Source organism: Chrysoperla carnea, chromosome 1 (assembly GCF_905475395.1).
Source record: "Chrysoperla carnea chromosome 1, inChrCarn1.1, whole genome shotgun sequence".
Taxonomy (NCBI): domain Eukaryota; kingdom Metazoa; phylum Arthropoda; class Insecta; order Neuroptera; family Chrysopidae; genus Chrysoperla; species Chrysoperla carnea.
Window position 1 is genome coordinate 83962900 of NC_058337.1, and position 24744 is coordinate 83987643.

The window sequence follows — 24744 nt, forward strand, 5'->3', positions numbered from 1 at the left end:
TCTGCATGTGCTGCGGCTGCAGCTTGACCGAGCCTTGCGGCTATACCTCTGTCAGAGCAGTACTACCGCAGACGCAACAACACACATGTATACAACACTTGTATGCATGCATTGTACCGCACACAACTGACATTTATCAGCAAGTGCGTCAAGCATGCATCAGAAGTGCGCGTCAGGCGCTCGCGTCAGCCGCAGCATAGGAAACAGCAAAGTATGGGTGAGCAGTGCGCGTCAGCCACAGTATAGGCATCATAACTTTAAATCAATTAATTTTTCAACAATTATAATTTATAAATAATGTACAACAGAGTTGTCCAAAAGCCAGAGATTGCACATTATTAAAGCGCAAATTTAGGGATTTTAAGTGCTAAATTTTAAGATTAATAAAGCTACTGAATGACCCCAGAGGAAGAGTTTTTGTAAATTGTATTTATGTATGTGAAAAACGTTTATTTTTCAGATTTTCTGATGGAGTTTATTGAAAGATATTTTTTCATTTATTCATTCGTTTTGTAAAATGATCATTACCTTTGACATTACAAACAATATAGAACTGTTTGCTATATATAATTACACCCCGACTTTCCTCTAATTTTTTGTGTTTTTTAAAGCCTTAATGGAATGTATGATACGAATTGATAATAAACGAGTTTGTTGCTCTTTAAAAAGAAAAAGACGAATATATAACCGCTAAAATACGAATATAAATCTAAAACCATTATAAAAATATGAACCTAAAATCGAAGTCTGTCTATTTTTTAAATCGATAAAACACATCATTTTAGTTTTCAAAACATAAAATAAAAATTCTAAAATTACTTAAAAAAAAAAAAAAAAATTTGCTAGTAATAAATAGAGCTATTGAAGTCTACAAGTTTAAAATATGTAGTATTATTTTAAACTGTTTGTTTTTTTACAAAATTAATCTTTTTATTTTTAAAACTTTTTCCTTTTCTGATTTTTGTATTTTTTATCTTTACTGCACAAAAATTATGAACATATTCATTCGCATTGTTTTGGACCATTATAATTACAATCAAGTAGCATATTACGTGACGTTCCAGGATGTTGTAACACATAATATATGTACCGTTTATAAACATTTATAAATTTGTACGAACAATAAGCCTAAATAAATCGACCAAATTTAAATAACGAAGAAAAACAATAAAGAATTATTGAAGCAAAAAATGTAATCTCATGTCAATTTAGAGTTATTTTAAATAGTTCAGATTATCATCTATTCTCAAGTTACTAAAAATCGTGAAAATTGTGTATTGAAATTGTATCACTTATTATTCAAAATAAATGAAAATCAAAATAAACGAACAAGATTTACAATAATACGAATTAGAATCAAAATCAGAACTTAATTATAATATTTCACGAATTTTATTACTATAATTAATTCACTTGTCAATATGAGTTATAGACTAGGTTCTCCACAACGTGTATTAAATTGTTAATTAAGTTTTTACTTTTGTTCTATATTTATCAAATTAGCATTTTATACCAATTGGTCGATATATATTAAATGTACTTATATTTCTCTTCGGTGTGTCATTTATGAAAATAAGCTTGGCGGTATTTATAAATTCTTTAATCACATGTTATGGAATCAGTCCTTTCTATTTAAACTCAGTAAACATGAGGTATAATTTTAAATTAATTTGGGACATGCATTTTACATAGATAATTTAATGGAAGTAAACGTATTTCTTCTTTAATTTTAACAACACCCTCTTGTTGATCAATTGCCAATAGCTGTCCAACTGTTTCACGCTCTTCACCTAATATAACCTATAAAACAAAGTACATATTAAATTATTATCTATATTAATATTATTAATAAGATATTAACACATATAAATAGTTTTTTGTTTTTGTTTTATATATATATATATATATATATATATATATATATATATATATATATATATATATATATATATATATATATATATATATAATATGGAGGGTAGAGATCTTATCCATAAAACAAAGAAAACAACACAGCAGTGTTGTATGGCAATCACATAGCCAGGCAGATTTGGTTTGTCTATTGACAGCGATCATACTAAAGTATGATTGCTGTCAATAGACACACCAAACCTGCCTTGCCATGTGATTGCTATACAACACTACTGTGTTTTCTTTGTTTTATGCATAAAAAGTCTTTCTTCATATATTATAAATGTCTAACGAAATCTAACGATGTCTAAAAAAACCAAACTGTATATTATACGATTAAAAGTACCAAAATTTCGCTCATGAAGACATGGCATATGTGGGCTCCAAACATTGTCATAAAAAACTCACTTTTTAAATATCGTATTTTCTTTTTGAAATATTAATTTTTTTTCGTATCCGTTATAAAAAAATTTGATAAGCATAATAGCAGATGCTAGTTAGAAGTTTAGATAATAACGAAACGTCAATAACATATATATACGTGATGTCCCATATAACTACAGCCAAAAGAACACCAGGAATCTTGTGTTAAATTCAACTGTTTGCGTAAATGACATTCACTATAATAGTTGGACCGGAACTAACTAAAATGGAGCAATCGGGGTAGTGCTCCGGGGGCTCCTCTGGAAAGGGAAAATTATCTAAGTAAATCAAAACTGACTCTTCCTGGGATGTTGATTATTATAACATTTCTTCAATAGATTATTTTGCTTTTGTGCCATTCACTGTTAATTAAAAATAAATACAAATTTAGGTACATACCTTTATATGATCATTACGTTCAGGAACAACTGGTTCTAGATGATCACATATAATTGAAACAACGCGATCTTCTTCCGGTAGAAATACCGAACACATAGGTCCATTCACACAACGTATAATACCCTGCTGTCCAGCTAATCCAGGATCATCATGGCTATCTTTAATGCGTACTTCAATATCAGTTGTATACCATTCAGACAGTGGTAATACTTCTAAACCAGCGCCAGGTGTTTGTGGATTGTACGGACTTTGTGCTAATCCTGGCGTCATTGGGGAATAGTTTAACGGGGATGGTGTACCATATGCATGTCCACTAGCTGGAGATGGTGTATATCCTGTATTTGATGGGCTTGGTGTACCTAAAAAAACAAGATGACCGTAAAACAAAGTTTTGAAAAAAAAATGCAAGTAGCTTACCTTGGTAACCGCTGGGACTTGGGCTAGCTTGATATGGACTATACGTATGATCCGATCCGTACATTGTTCCTGGCGTTTGTGGAGTATATGGCCCGTTGATTTGATAACCAGGTGTACCTGGATTATGCCGTGGGCTAGCTGCATCGTCAATTGAATAACTATCGCTCCCACTGTCAGGTCTTGCAGGTGTATTAAGAATATTCGGATCCCAAGCTCCCGCTTGTAATGGTGTTCGACTACCATCATGAATTGGTGTCATTGAACCATAATGAGGTGTTCGAGAACCACCTAAAATAAAATTATTTTATTAGTATTTAAGATGTTTTTGATTTTTTTTTAAGTTTGAACTTACTGTCGTGCATTGGCGTCATAGAACCATGCATTGGAGTTTTTCCACCAGCATAAGACGGTGTTTGATTTCCTGCATATGCTGGTGTACGAGCATACGATGAAAAACTACCATCTTTTGTAGGTACACCAACATCAGCAATGTGGTTTCGATCGACAGATATTGTTTGACATGAAGTATGTAATTCAATACGAGCTGTGGATTTAGTAGCATCCTTAACAATACCAATATTTCCTAAAAAAAATCAATTATTATATTAAAGAATTCTTCAGAGTAATTTATTTTGGGAAGTTTAGAATCTGGAGTAGAATTTAGGAATGTAAGTTTTCTATTGATAGCCTCGGAAAAACTTTTTAAATTTCACAGAAAATTTATTTTCAAAGCTTTCTTTAAGAAATCCATCAGTGAAGGTAACTTTTTATGTAAATTTTAAATAGTTTATTCAAATTTTTTAGGAAATTTTAGATCTGAAAGAAACTCACCTTTATATGGTCCCCGAGTAATTTTAATCGTGTTCCCAATAATTTCACGATGTCTGGTAACACCACCCCCACGACCACCTCCCCTACCACCACGACCTCCACCTCTTCCTCCAGCTTGTGCACCAGCCCCTCCACCTGCTTCTCCACCAACACGTACACTTGCTCCACCACCGGATGGATGTAAAGGACTTTGAATTCTAGGGCTCATAAATCCTAAACCACCCATGGAACTTGCATCGGTAGTTGTCTAAAATTTGTAGAAATTAAGTTTTCACAAAAAACTTAAATATTATGAAATTTACCTTAGCGCCACCAGCAAGTTGTAAATGTTTTGTCTTACACACGAAAATACCACCATTATCTAAATACATTCGAGAATGTAAGAACGCATAATTTCTATATAAATGTTTTATTTCGCCTGAACGACCCTGTAACATATTTTATTAAGATTTATTATGCACTCATTTTTACGCTTTATTAAAGAGTCTAATAATACAACAATACATCTTAAATCAGCAGGAATACGAAACTTACAGAATGTGGCCCATCGATAACTTTAACAATATCCCGTCGTTGAATTGGATTATGATCGGAATCTAATGCCGATGTCATTCTATGTACACGATGTTTGGTTAATGAGGCAGGTCGACATTCTACTACTTTGCCGTGCATTGATAATACATGAAATATGTCACGTTCAAGTCGAACAATTACACCAACAGTTTGTCCACTGAAAAAATAACACACGTATTATAATTTACTTGGTGAGTGAATTATCATTCAATAATTTCAATAATTAATTAAGAACTATCTTGCTATAAGTTCAGGAGGTCTCTGTATAAATATTCAAATATCTATGAAATCTACAATATTTTCTTCCTTCCTAGACTAGTAATGTGAGGTATCTGAGAATTCTATGAAAAACTCTAACGGCAATCATAGTAGTCTTACCTAAGTTTTGAAACATTCTCTACACTTGATAACATCATCTTTAATAGCTACTCACAGTAGGAGCGATTCTTCATAGCTATAAATTTTTTAACCCATTGAATTAGAAAAATTAGCATTTTGACTTACTCTAAATTGACAATGTCACCCCATTCAAATTTACCAAGTGAATCCACACCACTTGCAGTATCCGCACACAATTGTAAATGTTTGGGGAGTAATTCAAGCTCATGCATACCCAAATCAGATATAACAATCACTCGACCAGATTCAACTCGTACAACTAAACCTGTATCTCCTTCATGTCGGCCAGCTAACACACGAACATGATCACCCATTCGAAAACATTTTCGCAATTCGCTAGCTTGAAATATGATAGCATCCTAGAAAGAATAAAAGTTAAATACCTCTGAACACATTTGAGAACCAATAAATGAAAACTTACTTTTAGATCTTCATGTTTTGGTAAAACTGTTATCATAGGTCCATCAATGGCTAAAATTCGACCTTGTAAATTGATCAATTCACCCTCGCACACTTCAACATTATCACCCGTTGAAAACGAATGTGTAACAGCTTTATCGTCTTTATCGGCGGCAATTTCGATGTCAATTCCTTCTGGTTGTTCTTCAAAACGTTCTAGCTCAGCTAAAGTTGGTTTCACGCCATCCGCAATAATTGCAGACATTGTAAAATTTTTATACAAAAATCCTTTTCGCGAGTAACGATTTCCTTCAAATATTAAAAAGTCACCATCTGAAGTAACTTCTCCACCAATAGCGCGAATAGCTTCTGGATCAAAAGGTTTTGCTGGAGGGCGTCTTTTCTTTTTACGTTTTTCTGCTTCCGATTCCTGGAAATTGTTAATTAAATTAAATATCCAAATACATAATATCCACCTTATTATTATGATTATTACGATAATCGCTTACACTTTGAGCCGTTCTTAACGCACCACGCAAGCGTGTATAATCAATACGGGGCATTAATTTTAAATGGACTTGGTTTTGAGCCATATCAAAGTAATCCACTTGAGCAATGTCATCTTTATATAAACCACGTTTCAGTCGGACCCATTGTTTGGATTTCAATCCAGTTTGTTCTTTAACAACCCGTAATACATCAGTCATTTCCTTGATCGGTACCATCTATAGAACATACAAATTTTCGTATTAGATAATTTTTTACATAAATTATTTTATGAATATACCTGTTGTTTAAAGAAACCCATTCTTAGATTACCAACGTTTTCGATAGCAGATTTTACGTGAGGATGTTTATAGGCTTCGATGTAAATGTAACCTTTTACACCTAAGAAAAAAAAAAAAACGGTTTATCTTTAAACTTCAAAAAGTTATTTATCACGTGGAGAAGAAATAGTATATTACACTAAATGGGTAAAAAATTGAATTTTTTACTTGAAATAATGTTTAAATATTTGATTATTCTACAATGAATTATAATAATAAAAATATCATAAATTTTTTAGATGAATATGCATGAAATACTCGAGCCTTACGGTCATATTTTGGGTTAAATTATTTGAGATCGCGACCTTTAAGCCCTCGAGTAACTATTTTGGATTGACATTTTAAAGCAAACTCAGAACAAAATTGGAAATGAGCTCCAAAAACAGGATGTCTATGCACCCAGGTTCGTCGTGAATTATTTTGAGTATCAAATCCGAAATCAGGATCTCGAAAGCCTCCTTGTGTCGTTTTTCAATGCATTTTAAACAACTTTAAAGAAAAGTCACATTAAAATGTAGATAAAAAATATGGAGATCATCTCTACAATCAGGCATCCTGATCTCCGAATCTTTCAAGGAATAGTTTGGATATCATATATTCATTAGGGAATATTTTGAGCACCATATTCGTAATCAGCACTGAGAGGAGTTCTAAAAAGACGTTAAAAAATTTTATAATTATCCTTAGGAATCTAATGCAAAAAAACCAAATATCGATTCGTCTTACTGCATTTTTTCAGAACTAAAATTTTTTCAGATACACAAATCTTATGCTTTTTGTCTTAAAATTGATACCGAAAATACGTATATATTTTCGACGAAGGTAAAAATAAAAGTTTAATTAAGTGTGAATTATAGTTGTGCGTGGTAGAAAGTTTATTCGAGGGTTCAATAACTTTCAAATAACAATTTGGAACAAAAATCTTGGTTTAAAATAAAAAGCTTTTTTTTTTTTTTTTAAATTATATTTTTAATTAACTTATTTGCATTAAAAATTGGATTTTCATTTAAAATTTCTTGACCTGACTATCAATTTTAGAAAGGCTAAGAAGGGTAGCAGTTTGGTTTATTAATTATAACACCATTATAAACCTTTTGTTTAGATTTAATATATTTTTATTTTGTGACCTGTTTATTTTTGCAGTCAATTTAAAATTAATCGAGTTGTTGAAAATGCTGAACGAAAATTAAGAAAGAGTGGATAACTATTTTTTCTATAAATACTGTTATAATATTTTATGCATCTTTGTTTATTTATCAGAGAGAAACTAAGGAGTACTGAAGACGTTTCGCTAGTGTTTTAAATTTTCGGATATTGATACGCCAATTTCTATGCTTTATCTAGATTCTACAGTAATTTTTTTATGAATTATAAATTTTTGTATTACAACGGAAATGTTGATAATTTTGTACTAGAATTAAAGCTACTGAACAAGTTAAAAATAATTTTTTTTTCTTCCCAATAGTAATACACTAAGGCCTCTAACGCTCTGGAAATATCAAGAAATGTATAATAACTTACCACTAGGTGAAATAACCGATTTAATTTGTAATGGTTCATTAGTATTTTGATACGCTAAAAACTTTCTCATCAAAAGTAAAACAGTAGCTTTTTCTTCACCAATACGACATTTTACCATCCATAAATTTGGATCCCTAATTAAAACAAAAATTTGTTGCAAACTCAAGTTATAGTTTGTGAATAGTGAAAGAAATAAACTTACTTAACATTTGGCAACAATGTTTGTTGGGTAATTTCATCACTCATATCTTCTCCACCATCTCCAAAATGTTTTGCAGCCATGGATTCCCCAGCATATTTTTTACGTAGATATTCTTCAATTTCATCTTCTTTTTGTGAACTAAAATACGTTAAAAACAATTTTAATAACCCTCACAATAAAGGCAAAAAATGTAACAAATAAGAGTTAATTGTATAAATATTCTAATATACAAGTTCTTCAGTTGGAACTTGCGATAAATTTATTAAGTTTATGAAAAAAAGTTTCCAACATTTAATAGTAATTTAAGCAAGTTTTTTTTACGTCGGTACTGTTTTAAAGATAGGCTTTGGAGTGAAAATTGCCAAATGATTAGGCCAAATCACGAACGCAATATTCTTATTATTGCGTTATTAAGGAGGCGGCTAAGCGGTTATGTGAAAAAGATGCAGTTCAGGGATAAGCAAAGTTTGTTCACAGCATTTTTTATTAATATACATGGTGAGTAGGGAGGTAGTAATCTAGCTTTATGAGTGGATTTTACATAGAAAAATAACGTAAAACAGCTCATATGTTCTTATCAGATAGTCTTTGGTTTTCAGGTTTCATCATTTTTTATTTTAGAACTTTTTATGTGATTTTTGGAATTCGATATCTTGATTTTTATTATAGCGGCAACCGTAATACACACTCTTTCAACATTTCAGCTTTCTAACTATTGCGGTTTATGAGATACATCCAGCTGACAGACAGGTGGGCCTGTTAGTAATAGACTGAAGATAAATTTTATAGTTTAATCAAACCAAAGTGGCACTGAGCAAGAGAGAATGTAGATATGAGTGCACATTCATATATATCGCGTGCATATAGTGCACATTTTGGTTTGATAGAACTCTAGTAAATTCTATTGTGTACAACTTTGTTTACTAAAAACATTTAATTTTTCCTAATATGAATCGGAAAATTTTTAAAATTCAATATCATAATTATAATATGAAAAATTCTCATTTAGCATCTGATCTTCTTTTCTTTTCTTCTTTTGAGTTTAATGAAAATAAAAGACAATCGGATAAGAACATACCAGCTAATTATTTTTCAGTGTCGAATCCACTGTTAGAGTTAGGGCCATACCTCGCAACTTACCTTGTATATAGTCCAAAAATAGTCTTTGGAAAAGTGAGACATAAATTATTCGATGAACATCTGAATCAAATTCTTTTGTCAACGATCAATATTTCTGCCTGTTATACATTTAAGATCAAACTTACTGCCTCTTAGCAAGAGGCAGTATTGCGAAATTTGCTAGTAGGAGATAAAAAATTGACAAACTTACTCCCACAAGTTGGTACCACGTCTACGCCCTTCAATTTCTCGAGCTGTTGGACCAATTTCATCAATTTCATTACCAACAATTCCAATTTGTTCAGCTCCATCTTCCCATTCATCTTCGTCTTCAACTTCATCATCTACTTCGGCTTCATCGATAATAAATCCACCAAAACGATCTTTTTTCTTTTTCTTTCGTGGTCTATCACTATCACTCTCTTCCTCACTGTCATATTCCTAAAACAAATGTAAATTAACTACGTTACTATATATTAAAAATTATTGACGATAATTTAAAACTCTGTCTCCTTAAAAATTACTCGATTTTCGATTTTCATAAACTGACAAATTTGATCGTGAACTTAGTGACCTGTAAAATCTTTCAAGAGAATAATTACGATTAGCTAATTTTTACTGATGATGACTACATTGTAGTCGTATTACGCTTTTATAATAATAATAAACAACTGATTTTTAAAATAAATTTCGATTTTTGCCCCAATTTTCTAGATTAATTTTTTGTATTATATAAATACGTATTTCGACTACCAAGTAGTCATCATCAGTATGAATTAGCTAATCGTAATTACTCTTATTTTGTATACTACTCGTTGCTAATTTGGTGCAGTTGCACAAATACCTCAGCTAGAACTTTTTTTTATTTATTTAATGCATATTTTTTTTGTAATTAGTAAAAAACTGATTATAACCCCCCAAAGATGGGGGTTAGGTACACCCCTGAGAGATCGACTTTTTTTGCGAAGTTATTACAATCTTAAAAAACAACTGTGGAAAATTTCGAAGATGCATTAATCTTTTCCTTTTAGATATTAGTTTTCGTGGGGGCTCATTTTTTTAAATATTGGGCTCGTATTTTTTGAATTTTTCCAAACAAAGCGTTTTTCTCGAGTTTTTCCGGCTGTTCCCATAATTTTTAAAAACATTGTAAACATGGTATGGTATGGAGGTTAGCGGGCCATGCTCGAGCATCGCGCCTCGAAGCAATGGTTCAGAATACCTAGCCAAATAGACCCTTGTACTCTATCCCCGCTACGCTTTTCAGTGGCTATTATAACCAACTGATGTACTGAAACCCAGGATTTGCCTAGCGCTGAGTTTCCTAATTTCTTCTGGTGCGACTATGGCCGGGCCAAACCATTTCCTTCGCTGCGTAAACAATGTAAACATACATACACAATAATTTTAACGAAAGTTATTTTTAACATTTATTAAGTAAGATTAATGGACATTTGAGAAATTTTTGCAAATTTCAATAATCGGTACAAAAGCAATAGTTCCATTTCTTAAGGAGAAAATATAATTAAGAAATTAGGCCAAACCTGCTCAAATGAGTTAATTTTAACCAAAATTGTCAATATTTGGGCTCATTTGTATATAATTACAAGAATAATATATACATAATATTGATAAAACCTTAACATAAGTATGTTCGAGATCTAGAGTAATTAAATTTAAAAATTCCATATGAACGATCAACATGATATTTTCCTCAATTTTAGACACATTTCCTTCATAGAAGCTTCAACCTTTTTCGAGATTTTTTGTTTGCATGTACCACCAAATACCAAAAATTATATTTTAACAACATAAAACCGCAGTGTTAAAGACATAAAAGTAGTAAATTATACATACTTCAGAATCATGTAAATCTTCTCCCTCAGGCTCTTGTTCCTCTTCAACTTCTTCATCAGCAGAACCTTCTTGAGCTTCATCAGCACGTTCTGATCCTGAACGTGACCCACTTCGGCTTCGTGATCTACTGTGACTTCTGGCACTTCTTGACCTAGATCGAGATCGCGATGGTGATCTAAAAAGTTTTGTACGTGGCATAAGAGCTACATATGTCGTACTGTTATGAAACAGTAATACACGTTTTTAAAATTTACCTGGATCGAGATTTTGATCGAGAACGTGAACGAGATCGACTTCTTGAGACCGCACTACCTCGTGATTGGGCACTACTACGAGACCGGTTTGATCTTCTAGAGCGCACAGATCCCGCTTCTGATCCACTACGGCTGCGACTTCGTCCACTTCCAGAATTATAGGAAGCGTCACTTTGTTCTGAATCTGACATTCTGGATAGATTAACTCCAAATAAATTAAATATTTATTATATTTTTATATAAAGCATTATTTTTATCTTGTTTGTATATTATTTCACTTGGTGGTTGATTCGTTGGTTGGTACAACTGATTAAATCCAACTTGTCACAAATTTTAGAAAATCTAAAAAAACTTCTTCTAAATTCCTTACTATATTTTAAAAAAATTGACAAAGACTTAATAAAATTATTATAAAGCCGTACACACTAAGCAAATTAACGATATTTCAGTAAATTTTACAATTTATTTAAGGAGCAAAATGAGTTAAATGGAAATTATTCCAATGGGTGCATTCTACAGTTTAGATTTAGAACCTTCCGTTTATTTAAATGATGAACCCTTTTTTTGTACCAGACCACCGGAACCGAGCAGTGAGCACTCATCAAGACTGAAGAACCCTTAGATCATATATTTTAAAGAAGAACCAATCTTTATATTTTTATTAGGATCGTTATTTCCTATCTAAAGATACATCCATGTTATACCGACCAGCCTTTACATGAAGTATATATCGTCGACTTCTATGAAAATTACGATTTTTTCATTGTGATGACGAAAATAAAAATGATAGCCAGTCATAAAAGTGGAAACTTAAAAATAATTTCAATTTTTTAATTTTTAAATTAAAACAGCTCAGTGCGTTCCCAAGAAGTCTCTCATCGAAATACTGACTGTACCAAATCACCAAATGTTGCTTAACTTCAATAGTCGGGCGTGAACCAATGTTTTCAATGTAGTATGTATGTCACGTGGTATACATCACATGTCGCCTCAGAAGTGACGCGAAATCATAATTTATACCTTTATCAAAAAATCGCTCAACGCGGCTAAAGAAGTTTTCACTTTAAAAATTTGTTCTCCACGGCATATAATAGTATAAGCTCAGCAAAGCATTACTGCAATATCTGTTTTGCAAATAAGAAAAATGGCGGGGATACGATCCAAAATTTTTGTTGAAGGGAAAATAAACATCCAAGTTATCAGAATAAATTATTTCGGTATTTTGCGCATACTAGCACATACCTATATTGTTGAGTAAACTATAGCAAAGCTACATTTGAGAATCGAAAAAAAAATTTCTTTCACAATTCCAAAGAAACTCTTTTTCGATAGAGTATGTAGTAATTTTAATAAACCAAGATGTTAAAGAATTAAAGTAATGTTACTTGTAGTTTACTTCTAGCTAACTGATTTTATAAAAAATACATGTACGTACTGTCAAAATTAAGACATAAGCCTTTTTAATTGGCTTGTGATGGTTTTAAAACCATCATAAATCGATTCACGTGGATGTAAATAAATGATAATCGGCAATTGCCGATCATCTATTTTAAAAAGTTTGAGAGTCACTGTTTTGTTTTATAATGTCAATTTGACTTTTGACAAACTATTTGACATGAGTTAATACCGATAACAAATAAAAAGTTTTTATTTGTAATTACGTGGTCAATGTCACGTTTAAATAATTCATATGTGTTTAAAATATGCATAAAGAAATGTTGAAAGCAGTCATATTAATTGGTGGCCCACAAAAGGGTTTGTAAACACATCAATAATATATTCAAACAATATAAAATTAACTCTTTTTAATAAAAATGTTCATTATTTAGGTACTAGATTTCGTCCATTATCCTTAGATATTCCAAAACCTTTATTCCCGGTTGCTGGTTTACCTTTAATACAACATCATATTGAAGCATGTGCTAATGTCGAAGCGCTCAAAGAAATCTTAATTATAGGAAATTATCCCGCAACGCAATTACAACAATTTGTTGTTGATATGCAGAGTCGGTATAATATGAATATTCGATATTTACAAGAATTTACGGCACTAGGTAGGTAATCTTTATTTCTACATGACATATGTCAAAAATTGTATATCCAAAATTAAATTCATAACAAGCCGTGGATAGCGTATGGTGCGACCCTTGAGGTCTACACAAATAACTTCTCAGCATAATAAATGGTTATAAAAAGTAAAAAAAATAAAAACTCGGTCGTTTTAAAATACTTGTCGGAATATATTGCCGTTAATACGCTTCACACACACACGCATTTGTTCTCCAAAGTCCAAATTGGTGTAATGCCTTGTCCTGACCATGGAACGGATGTGGATGTGTAAAAAATCCCGATTTTGATAATCGTACCCATTGCAATAACTTTCAATACTGAGAATATTTTTTTTTTTTGGGATGATTAGTCGCACGCACTCGTGTATCTGGCACGGGTACGACATTAAACTCGTTGTTCGCAGGGTGGACTGAATGGCCAAAAAACTCTATATGCCCGTGCATACGCTTACCCGTTTCCGTGTACACGGGTACGTTCGAATAGCCGTTCTATGAATTCCGAATATTTTTTACATATATTGTCAAACTAAAGATTTATAAATATGTACAGCCAAAAGTAACGAAATAAAGTGATGTTCCAATCGCCGAAAATATACACAATTTTTGTAAATCATATTTGTAAATTGTAATTTCATTTCGAAGAAATAATTTTTATGAGATACGTTAGGAGTACTTCGAAATTTATTTATTTCTATAGAATATATATATTTTCTTCTCGTGTTGAAATAATAAAGTAACGCATGACTGTAATCGCCAAATCGCCCAAGCACGTTATGGTACTGACTAATGTCCTATTATGATTGAGCAGAAATTTCGCCGAATCATTTAAGCTATGAATTAATCGATTTCATTTAGCGTATGTACGGCTTCTATCATATTATACCCTCTTTTAAAATCTTGGTTATCGAATTTTTACTAAATAGTTAAAAAAAATTTTCCCTTTATCGTTATTTATTGTCTCTTAATCACTAATAGAACAAAACATACTTAATCAGCTTATGAATATACAAGTTTATTTTGAAACAATGAGACAAGAAGTTGTACCATGAATTAAGTTGATCGAATTCTTGTAGGTACTGCTGGTGGAATGTACCATTTTCGAGATCAAATTCGATGTGGAAATCCTGAAGCATTTTTTGTAATGAATGGAGATGTTTGTGCTGATTTTCCATTAAATGAATTATATGAATTTCATAAAACGAAGCCTTCATCTTGGGTTTGTTATTTTTCAAACATTTATTTTGAATTTTTTTTCGCATGATTACAAAAATTTTGCATAAATATCCTTACAAAAATAATAAATCTTGATTAATAATAAATATACTAAAATATATCAAATGCCACACAAAAACTCTTCTATTACCTAACCAAGTCTACTTGTGGAAATAGACTGAAAATTTTACAATTTTCTACAAGGTTAATTTTGCAAAAGGGAATTTTTTTACATTTGGAAATTTTTAATCATTAAGAAAAAGTTGTCGATAGGTCACAATAATGGGAACAGAAGCCACTAGACAACAATCCAAACATTATGGATGTATGGCTACAGATCGTACAACAAACGAAGTCACTCATTATGTTGAAAAACCAAATTCTTATGTCTCAACATTAATTAATTGTGGAGTTTATGTTTGTTCTTTGGATGTCTTTCAAACGATGGCTACTATTTTTAGCTCAAAACAACAAGATTATTATCGGTGAGTTCATTAAATTAGAAATTATGATTATCGATTTTGAAGATAATTTTTGTAACTTTAAAGTTAATTATCTTAAAAAAATTTCGCTGTATAACAAAATGTTATACAGGATACATTTTTTTAAAGATTTTTTGAAGTATGTATGATTAGTAGTTGAGAAACATATCTTTGTTAATTAAGAAAAATTTTGCAGACAATCAACTGGAAATGGTAAAGACACGGGTCATATTCAGTTAGAGCAAGAAGTACTTGCACCACTGGCTGGAACTGGAAAATTATTTGCATTCCAGGTAATTTTTTATGCGATTTCAAAAAAAAAATAAACATGATGGATTCTGTCTTTCAATTTAAAATATATAAAAAGAAATTTAATTACTTATTCCATCACTGTCGATATCAAGTATATTACATCGTATTTCTTATTTTCCACTTTATTCTTATTAAAAAATATCTTTTGGGTTTTCAAATTTTTAAATGATGTATTGATTTTGCCGAATAACGTGCTTCGTTAATTTTATAAAAAGCAAATTTTATCTCACTAAATTTGACTATTCTAGAGAAATTTTACTCCTTTAGAATAATCGATTTGTTGAATTCGAGGATTGAGAAATTATGTTATAGCGGTTATTCGCAGGTAGTTTCAAAATAAAAGAATATTTTTAAGTCAAAAGATTTCAAATTAAAAAGATTTTAAAAGAATGTGTAATCCAAATGGATGAGGCTTTCATAACAAGACCTTGAAACTGCAAAATAAAGTGAGTCATAATATTTTTTTCCCTCGTTAGTTTTAATAGTCGTGTTGTACTGACAGATAAAACGTTAATCACTTTTTCCAGCCAACTAGTGCTCTACAATGGCTGATATGTTACTCATAAACTCCATTCGAAGATATTACCGCTTTCGATTGTAGTTTTACCAAATCTGTATTGCGTTACTGTAAAAGTACGGCCGCCTCTCTATTTTATATTGGCCTTTTTTTAACTTATAGGGGTCTAGGGAATATACAGTAAAAACTTGTAAATGAACGATTTAAAATACGACGAAAAATACATTTATTACATTGATAGTATACAGAGAATGATTCGTAATTCAATGGTACAAAGTTTGACCAATTTTATTCTCTATAGTTAAATTGATAATATATACATAAAAATACAAATGATGTATTTTTTGTAATATTTTAATATAAAAGACGAAAATCGATTATCATATAGAAATTTACAGCTTCTACAATTACAATTATTTTTTAATTTAGATTTCTAATTGGTGGTCACAATTAAAAACGGCCGGTTCAGCAATATACGCTAATCGCCATTATCTTGAACTATATCGTACACATAAACCAGAACGCTTAGCATCCCAAACTGCAAAAGAATCTGGTGATTCTAAATTTCAATGTGAAATTATTCCCGATGTACATATTCATTCATCTGCAACTGTGCATTCAACGGCTGTGCTAGGACCTAATGTTAGTATAGGACCAAATGTTTCAATTGGACCAGGTGTTCGTATACGAGAGAGTATAGTTCTTGAAGGCGCAACTATTAAAGATCATAGTTTAGTGTTGTACAGTATAGTGGGTCGTGATACAAAAATTGGTGAATGGTCACGTGTCGAGGGAACACCCGGCGATCCAGATCCTAATAAACCATTCGCAAAAATGGAAAATCCACCGTTATTTAATAACGATGGACGATTAAATCCATCTTTGACTATTCTAGGTAATATGAAACTTAAGGTGTTATTTAAGGATATTAGAGAAAATTTAAGTAATTTTTTTTATTAGACAATTTTCATACAATAATGTTTGAATATAGCTTTGTAGTTAATGTTATGGCATTATACAGGCAAAGTATTGTTTAGAGGATTTCAAAATGCTAGAGGGTTCAATTCCCTGTCAGGCGTATGTATATTTCTTCATATCAAATATGATGATTTACAAATCTAGTTACCATGGGATATGGTTTTATGAATAATGAGTAAGACTTACTATTCAAGATTTTGATATCACTATTATTTCGAATGCATAAAACTTTAATCTCTTTAATTTTCTCTAAATTAAATTGCCCTTAATTTAGTTTTAAAAGATTCAATAAGTGAATGTTTCTTTCAGGTTGTGGTGTATCAGTGCCATCAGAAACAATTTTATTAAATTCCATTGTATTACCGCACAAAGAGCTAAGTCGAAGTTTTAAAAATGAGATAATTTTATAGAATGTATAATTTTATTTTATTTGGATATTATCTTTTTATAATATTTGGATATTTTATTAAATTTTCTAAAAAATTTATACAAATACGTACAGTTTTTAAGAACAATAAAACAAAGCTTCATTATGTTTATCAATAATATACCGCTTAATTTTATAAAATCTTAAGCACTCTAGATCTTGAATTATTGAATGCTTTATCATTACACTAATTTTTGTAAATTTTCGAAAATTCAATTTCCACATCCGATCTTTTTAAAACCAAAAAATTTTACGACGATTTTAATCGTTGCTTTTGATTTTTGAGGAAGTTTTATTTATACGCTTTTTAACTTTATAATGTAATTATTAATAGACACAGTCTTATTAGGAGGCATTCAAGTATTACTCACAAGCAATTTTTCTATGATTTTAGACTCCCAATCCCCTGTAAATGCAAAAACAAGAAAATTGTCCTGTTCTCCAAGCCTGCTGCACGTAATACTTGAAAAACCCCTTACTCAATACGGATCAATCAATTTAACCGGAACTAAAGTGTGAACCAATCTTAAATAATATAATAAATGAATAATATTGTATAAATTGACATTTTTGACAAAAATATAAATTTCAAAAATTATAAAAAAAAATTAAAAAACCGAAAATTCATATCTAAAATGAATTTTACACAGAAAAATTATAAAAATATTATTATTTAAAAATATCTTTTATTTTTACTGTCGATTTGATCGTGTCTATTTGGTGATAAAACAGGTAAGTGGTTTTATTTGTATAAACTATCATTCTCAACCGAATCGTTATATGTAATAGTAATATGCCCGTTTGCAGTGTCGAATCCCGAATCTGATTCCAGACGGTGTTAAATCGGAGTCGCGTCCTTTTAAGGACACACCGTCTAACCTTCTAAGCTCGTTTGAAGAGATAATGGAATTTTAAAAGCACTATCCACCAAATATTCACTTTTTTTTTAATTAAAATACCTTTCACACTTGTTTAATAAAAATAAATTTAAATATAGTATTGAAAAAAATTCAGCAATATAAATATCAGCACCGGGCAGAATCTCAGGTCTCGACAGTATCGTATATGTTGCTTCTAAGATGCTTAAGGCATTCGGTGATAGTTATTTGGAATCAGTACTTTTTTTAAAAGACTAACTTTGGATTTTCGAACCTTGAAAGGGCAAGTATAAAAATGTATTAGAATTCATTAAAAGGAGTTTGGATTAAATTGGATTTACTTTTAATTTCGCTAAATGATTATATTCTTTTTAATTCGCTAACATGCTTTAAAACGTTTCAATACATCACTTTGAACAGTCTTTAATTTAGATATGAGCCTGATATTTATTCTTCTCTTGTTTGTGAATCCGAATCAATACTTTTTAGTGGAAAATCGAATTCGAAAAACTTATTGAGATAGAAATGTATAATAAATTCTTTTCCGTTAGATGTTAAACTGTATGGCGGGAATGAAGCAACAGCTAGTCATATCATTTTCGATTACATTAGTTGGGATATATTCGGTACAATTTCCCTAGAACGTCTCTTGATAGGAGAACTTATCCGATCTGTTTTACATAATAAGAAGGAAAATATAAGAAGGAGTTCATTTTTAATTAAATTGTATAGACAGGTAATAATATTTAGATTATTAAATGCTATTTTCTGTTTATAGTTTTGGAACATGGACAATAATACGATTGAATTATTAGTGTTTACTGCAAGTGTATTATTTAGTTGTTTATTTTTAATTGATGTTTTGAAACAATACGACGACAACAATTTGGGCAATCATCTCTCATTTACCAATAATTTCAACATTAAAAAAATGAAAGAACTATCAAAAACTCGTTTCTTTTACACACAATCGTATTTTGCATGAGAAAATTGGAAGAACTTAAAGGAAACAAAAACATGAAACTAAATAAAATTTTATTAAAAAAAAAAAAAATTATCATTCCACGATGTGTGTATATTTAGAAAATATACTGTTTGTAAAAATTTAAAATTCATGAAATAAAATTGAATTTCAAATATTAATTTTTGTTTTAACACATATTGGCTTACATAAGATGCAAGCAAGTATGGTATTGGTAATAAACTAACAACAATATATGTGGAGAAAGTCTTGACTTTGTGAACTAGGAAATTAGAAACAGTTAAATTGAAAAACATAATTTTAAAGCCAAGCTTTAATAACAATTAAATGTAACGATTACTAAAACCGAACATTGAACGAAAATAGGTCACGGAAAAAAGGAAATTGTTTGAAACAGCGTCGTGGAATTTTAGAGTGTAATTTAAATTATAGAAAGTGAATTGAGGATTGCTTCTATTATTTTACTAAATAACGCCGAAAACATTTTAATGTATATTATTAGCCACAATTAGCATCCTGTATTAACACACGATGATTTGCGATGTAATAATTCATATTTAAAAAAAAAGCACTTATTCGGAAAATGTTTACAATAAAAGAAATGAATAATGAAGAAATTTAACAATCATATAAAAGCTTTTTTTGGCTTAAAATATACATCAAAATAAAAATGCAAAGCAATTTTGTTTCAATTGAGTTTGGTGTAATTGTTTGATAATATTTATATTTTTCAATCAATGTTGTTCGTATTTTCTAAATATACACATCTTAAAAGCCACATTTCTATGCAGACTTTGCTTATCAGAGTGAAGTTTTGTTATCAGTATGCAATAAATGTAAAAATTAGCGTCAATTCTCGATTTAACCGATAAGTACATGTTCTTATGTATATTTTTAATTCTATATTTAGCAAGGTAAGTAAAGAATATCTTACCATTTCTGCACAATATCCGAAGAGATAAATTTTTTGATCTCACTGTAACTCATTTACCTTAATGACATTTCGCATACTTTTTTATCTTTGAACCAAACTTCCATTGTAGTCTTGAATCTAGTTACTTCTTATTTTTAATTCAGCTTAATCGGGAACCCGCTGAACTTTCTATAATTTATTATTAAAATCACACTCCCATATCACATGCCAAAAAAACTAGCCATCGATAAAAAGTCTGTTTAGTAAACGGTGGCTCTAAGAGTTAATACATAAATTAATTTTCTCCGCCATTTTGAGCTTCTGAGTTTTCATGATATTTTGATTTAAGAGCATTAAAAATTCGCAATTGTATTTGATACTCATCTTTTAAATCTTGATTCATTCGAACCATTTGATCCAACTTTTTATCCATTAAATCACGGCGCTCACGTTCAGCAGCAATTTTTTGCCCCATCACATTCATTTTATCTTCCAAATGTTGTACCTCTAAATTTCGAATTTCCAGTAAATCTTTTGTTATTCTGACCACTTCCTTTAAACTCGTTACTTGAGAATTTAATGCTTCAATTTGTAATTCTTGATTTTTGCATTCTTTGGTTTTATCGAAGATAATACCTTTGGCTTTTGTTAACATTTCTTCAGACATTAGTTTCACTTTGTCCACTTGAGCTTGTTGTGCTTGGGATAAAGTTTGTGGACTTTTATTTTTTAAATCTGTTAGTTCGTTTTGAAGTGATTCAATTGTGGTTTTGTCCTTTTCGCGTTCTTCATTTTGAATCTGTTTCAAAAATATAAAAAATTAAAATTATTTTTGTAGCCAATTGTTTGTTGGCCTTTTTTGTAGAGAATGCTATTCTCTACAAATATGCTTTGGGCACTCTTTTCGCTAAAATCAATAGTGTAGCAATTATTGCAAAAAAAAGTCATCCCTTCAAACCAAGATGGCAGTCTTGGCAAAAAGTCAGGCTTCCCCCCAAAAATGCGATTTACTATATAGCCTTTCGGCTAAGATTACTGTAATATTTCAAATTAATGCAAATGAAAGAAAAAAACGCATGCAAATTAAAAATTTAGATGCAATGTATGTATAATTATGAATGTATGTATGGCTAGTGAAAATACGACACATTATGATGAAGCATAAACTCAGCCAATATTTTTAATTATAAAAATTTCTACTATGGTTTTACGATATACATAAGCTAATTAAAACGGTTTTGGAGGAGTTTTTATACGGTTTGGTGTAGTTATTTAGCATGTACATTGTAAATTGACAATGGTACTTCAATGAATAAAAGAACTGTTAATTTATTAAAATTTAAATAACTTTTAGACTGTAAGTTATGAGCGCCTCAATTAAAATTACCTGAAGAGAATTTTTCAAATTTTGAATTGATTTTAAATTGTCCTCAACTTCTTTACTATGGGTTAGTTCCAAACATGATATTTTATCTAACAAAATTTTTTCCTTAGTCGCCCAATCTTGTTCTGGAAGTGTATTAGAGATTTCCTAAAACATTTCAATTTATTTAATAGCATATTTTATATTATTTTACTAATATTTTGACGCCAAACCTGCTGTTCTGCCATGATTCAATGTGGAAAAGAATTAGTTTTGCAATAAAAATGTAAAAATAGATTTTCTATTTTTAATTAATCTAAATATAGATTTAAAATAATAAAAATTAATTCTCTTAAAATATTATCATAAAAAAGGATTTTTTTTTTCCGAAAATGATTAATTTTTGAAGAAATTTAAAACTATAAATTTTTAATTATTTTATTGTTGTAAAAAAAATTATTCCCGCAAAAATTTAAAATAAAAAATTTATCTATTTGAGGAAAGAAGTGCAAAGTTCTTTTAAATCAAGAGGGCACAACGAAATTCTGAAACATTTGCAATTTTCAATATATTTGACATTAAAATAGGTATGTAACAGTAAAAATATTTATACAAAGAAAATTCACGATGTTAAAAAAAAATTCCTTGTATAAAATTTTCAAAAATCCATTTTAAACTTTACAAAAAAAATCTAATTAAATATAACTTAGGTTATGTAAGGTGATAAAATTATATTGTTTATATAAAATATTAATTTTTTTTATATTATTATGTAATATTTACATTTTTATTTAAAATAATTTAGAAAATCATTAAAAATGGAGGAATATACGAGAGAACCATGCCCGTTTCGAATCATTGACGATTGTGGCGGTGCGTTTTCAATGGGATGTATTGGAGGTGCTGTTTTCCAAAGCATTAAAGGTTTTAGAAATGCACCGTCAGGCTTCAACCGAAGACTTGTAAGTAGTTTTTATATTTTAGGTGTTTGTCAATGGTAATTAGGGAATGTGATTTTTAAATTTTATAACAGTCTAATCTACACATAATTTCATCATTCTTCTTAATTTATTTTGGATGACGTCATACAGTGGTTTTTCCGACGCAATTTTGTCTAATAATGAATGCTTTCTTCGAACACAAAATAGTCACAGTAAAAAAGATGACAAATCAAATAAGCATATACATCCGTTATTTAATTTTTTTAATATAAAAAACCTAATGAAAACCAAAGAGATTCAGTATACGCTCTAAATACGCTTCGAAAGCTTATGTACCAGGCTTATTTAGTTCGTGAACAACCTAGTTCAAAAGAGCGCATTTTCAGGTGACTATGCGAACCAGTTCAGCGATGATCTCCTCTTAGTTCTTTAGATCTTTTTATAAACTTTATTTATAATTAATAACATTTCGAGCTGTAAAATTTTAAAATGTTTCAATTTTTAATTTAAAAGCACTCAATGTTAATTTTAAAAGCACCAAAAGAACGAATTAGTTCATTATTACTGGATGAATTAATATGAGTGATCTCAAAGATGAACAATAATGCACAAGGGTAGCACATGACGACGCTTGCATATTTGAACCTCGTACGTTTTGATACTTATTACTTACATGTGACAGCATGATGCTACTACGATTTTGAATGTGAACGATCGAGACAAAACAAAACTACATTTACGTGGATTAAACTTTATCGTCTTACTACACGTTGAAGAAAGTATGGCGGCCTCTCATACATTTTCTTCGATACTATGTTTGATTATAATACAAATAGGTTTAAGACAATGTAGTGCGCTATTAAACACTATAGTACAAAAAACGGTATAAGATCGATCTTCATCCATCTGATAACCAGATAAGACATACTTTTTATGGAATTATATTGATTTTTAAACACTCTTATCATCATGGTTTTTCTATCAAAAAGTGTTCATGGCTATTTTTAATTAAATTAATTTGAATCAATTTATGCTACGAACGGGTTTTTTTCAGGAAGGCTATATCATTATTTTTTTAATTAAATTATCTTTCTTCTGATATCAATTTCGATTGGTTAACCGATCGGTGTAGTTATCTATATTGACTTAACATGTTCGTATGGTATGAACAAATCTACACCGATCTGTTCGATCGAAAATAATGGTATAGGCATGTTTACACCCTCTTCAACCACCATTAGAATACCACCTATAGTTTCTTGGAGTCGTGAATAATTAGGAAAAATTCACTCGTGATACAATGTGTAAATGTCCTAAATAATTGGTTTCTATACTCAAAGATGCAATTTAATTTCAGGTAGGAAGTTTAACAGCAATTAAACAACGATCACCAATCATAGCTGGTAATTTTGCTGTATGGGGTGGTGTATTCTCGATGATCGATTGTACTTTAATACATTTCCGTAAAAAAGAAGATCCGTGGAATTCAATAATAAGTGGAGCAGCCACTGGTGGCATATTAGCTGCACGAAATGGTGTTCCAGCAATGGCTGGTAGTGCATTAATAGGTGGCGTTCTCTTAGCATTAATTGAAGGTGTTGGTATTATGGTTACACGAATGTCAGCTGAAACATTCAGTCCTGATGCACAAGTACAAGTTCAGGATGATAGTGGGGGACCTTTAGGTGCGTTTGGTAGACCAAACGCATACCAATAAAATTCAACATAGTTTATGTAAACAAAATATATAATATTAGGACTATTTTTCTTAAAAATTACGTGAAAAGAAAAAAGGCTATCTATAATTTTCTTTTGGTTCTGTGATGAATTTATTTTTCAATTATAGTTTTTAAGTAATCAGATCTTAAGCGTTTAATAAATTAATTTGGAAAAATAATTTGTACGAATATCTAAATTTCATTTTTGGAAATTTGATTGCATTATATAAAAGCCAAAGAAATTTTTGGGTATACAATTTTAATTGAATACAAATTCTCGATCTATATTTTGAATAGATAATGTTAATAAACGCTTATGGATTTTTCTTTAAAAAAATTGATAACAAATGTAAATATTTTCTTTTTCAGAGGCTATAAAGTTTTCGATTGCCTCTATAAAACTTCGTTAATCGTAGCCAATATTTCAGAGACAAGCCCTCTTTTTTTTCCTAATTTTTACTCATTTAAAATTTTTTAAACATAAGCATGCAGAGCTGCTATTATTAAGAGGTTAAGTTAACTCTTCTTATTTTAATTTTTTAATATTTAAAAAGCACTTTTAAGCTTTTAAATTATTTTCTACAAGCTTACATCGGCGTGTACAGTTTCAATTATGAAAATATTAATTTTTTTATTGAAAGGCATGTGAAAAACTATTTGACGTTCATAACATAGAGATATCTTTTACGAAAATTAATTATTTTTATAAGAGGGTTTCGATCTATATTGTCCCTGATTTACCACTGATATTCATTGTAAAATTGAATTAAAATTACAGTGAATTATTAGCATCTTATTACCCCCTTCAGCCTCCATTACA

At 30.1% G+C, this 24744-nt stretch overlaps 4 protein-coding genes across 5 annotated transcripts; 2 read left to right on the top strand and 2 right to left on the bottom strand.

The window, feature by feature from the left end:
* Positions 1-847: 847 nt before the first annotated feature.
* On the bottom strand, positions 848-11467 carry LOC123304923 (transcription elongation factor SPT5). Of its 2 annotated transcripts, XM_044886476.1 has the most exons (17): positions 11133-11467; positions 10879-10993; positions 9233-9462; positions 7903-8040; positions 7701-7834; positions 6140-6240; positions 5862-6077; positions 5375-5782; positions 5059-5312; positions 4516-4711; positions 4284-4409; positions 4141-4228; positions 3982-4089; positions 3503-3733; positions 3160-3438; positions 2734-3092; positions 848-1800 (listed from the first exon to the last, which is right to left on the bottom strand). In XM_044886476.1, the coding sequence occupies exons 1-17, from the start codon at positions 11321-11323 to the stop codon at positions 1666-1668; spliced, it is 3309 nt and encodes a 1102-aa protein (XP_044742411.1). In that variant the 5' UTR covers positions 11324-11467; the 3' UTR covers positions 848-1665. The 2 variants fall into 2 exon arrangements, with proteins under 2 accessions (XP_044742411.1, XP_044742410.1); XM_044886475.1 differs by having other exon boundaries at positions 931-1800; positions 3151-3438; positions 3982-4228; positions 10879-11053; positions 11133-11463.
* Positions 11468-12728: 1261 nt separating this feature from the next.
* LOC123301455 (mannose-1-phosphate guanyltransferase alpha-A) lies at positions 12729-17112 on the top strand. Its single transcript, XM_044884196.1, has 7 exons — positions 12729-12887; positions 12962-13186; positions 14275-14417; positions 14687-14898; positions 15092-15188; positions 16154-16619; positions 17012-17112. Exons 1-7 carry the CDS (start codon positions 12836-12838, stop codon positions 17110-17112), a joined length of 1296 nt encoding a protein of 431 aa, XP_044740131.1. The 5' UTR covers positions 12729-12835.
* Positions 17113-19691: 2579 nt separating this feature from the next.
* On the bottom strand, positions 19692-21610 carry LOC123305125 (65-kDa microtubule-associated protein 5-like). The gene is made up of 3 exons (XM_044886750.1): positions 21499-21610; positions 21290-21433; positions 19692-20701 (listed from the first exon to the last, which is right to left on the bottom strand). Exons 1-3 carry the CDS (start codon positions 21511-21513, stop codon positions 20198-20200), a joined length of 663 nt encoding a protein of 220 aa, XP_044742685.1. The 5' UTR covers positions 21514-21610; the 3' UTR covers positions 19692-20197.
* A 138-nt stretch (positions 21611-21748) lies between these two features.
* On the top strand, positions 21749-23925 carry LOC123300707 (mitochondrial import inner membrane translocase subunit Tim17-A-like). The gene is made up of 3 exons (XM_044883331.1): positions 21749-21852; positions 22071-22227; positions 23564-23925. Exons 2-3 carry the CDS (start codon positions 22084-22086, stop codon positions 23921-23923), a joined length of 504 nt encoding a protein of 167 aa, XP_044739266.1. The 5' UTR covers positions 21749-21852; positions 22071-22083; the 3' UTR covers positions 23924-23925.
* The last annotated feature ends 819 nt before the right edge of the window (positions 23926-24744 follow it).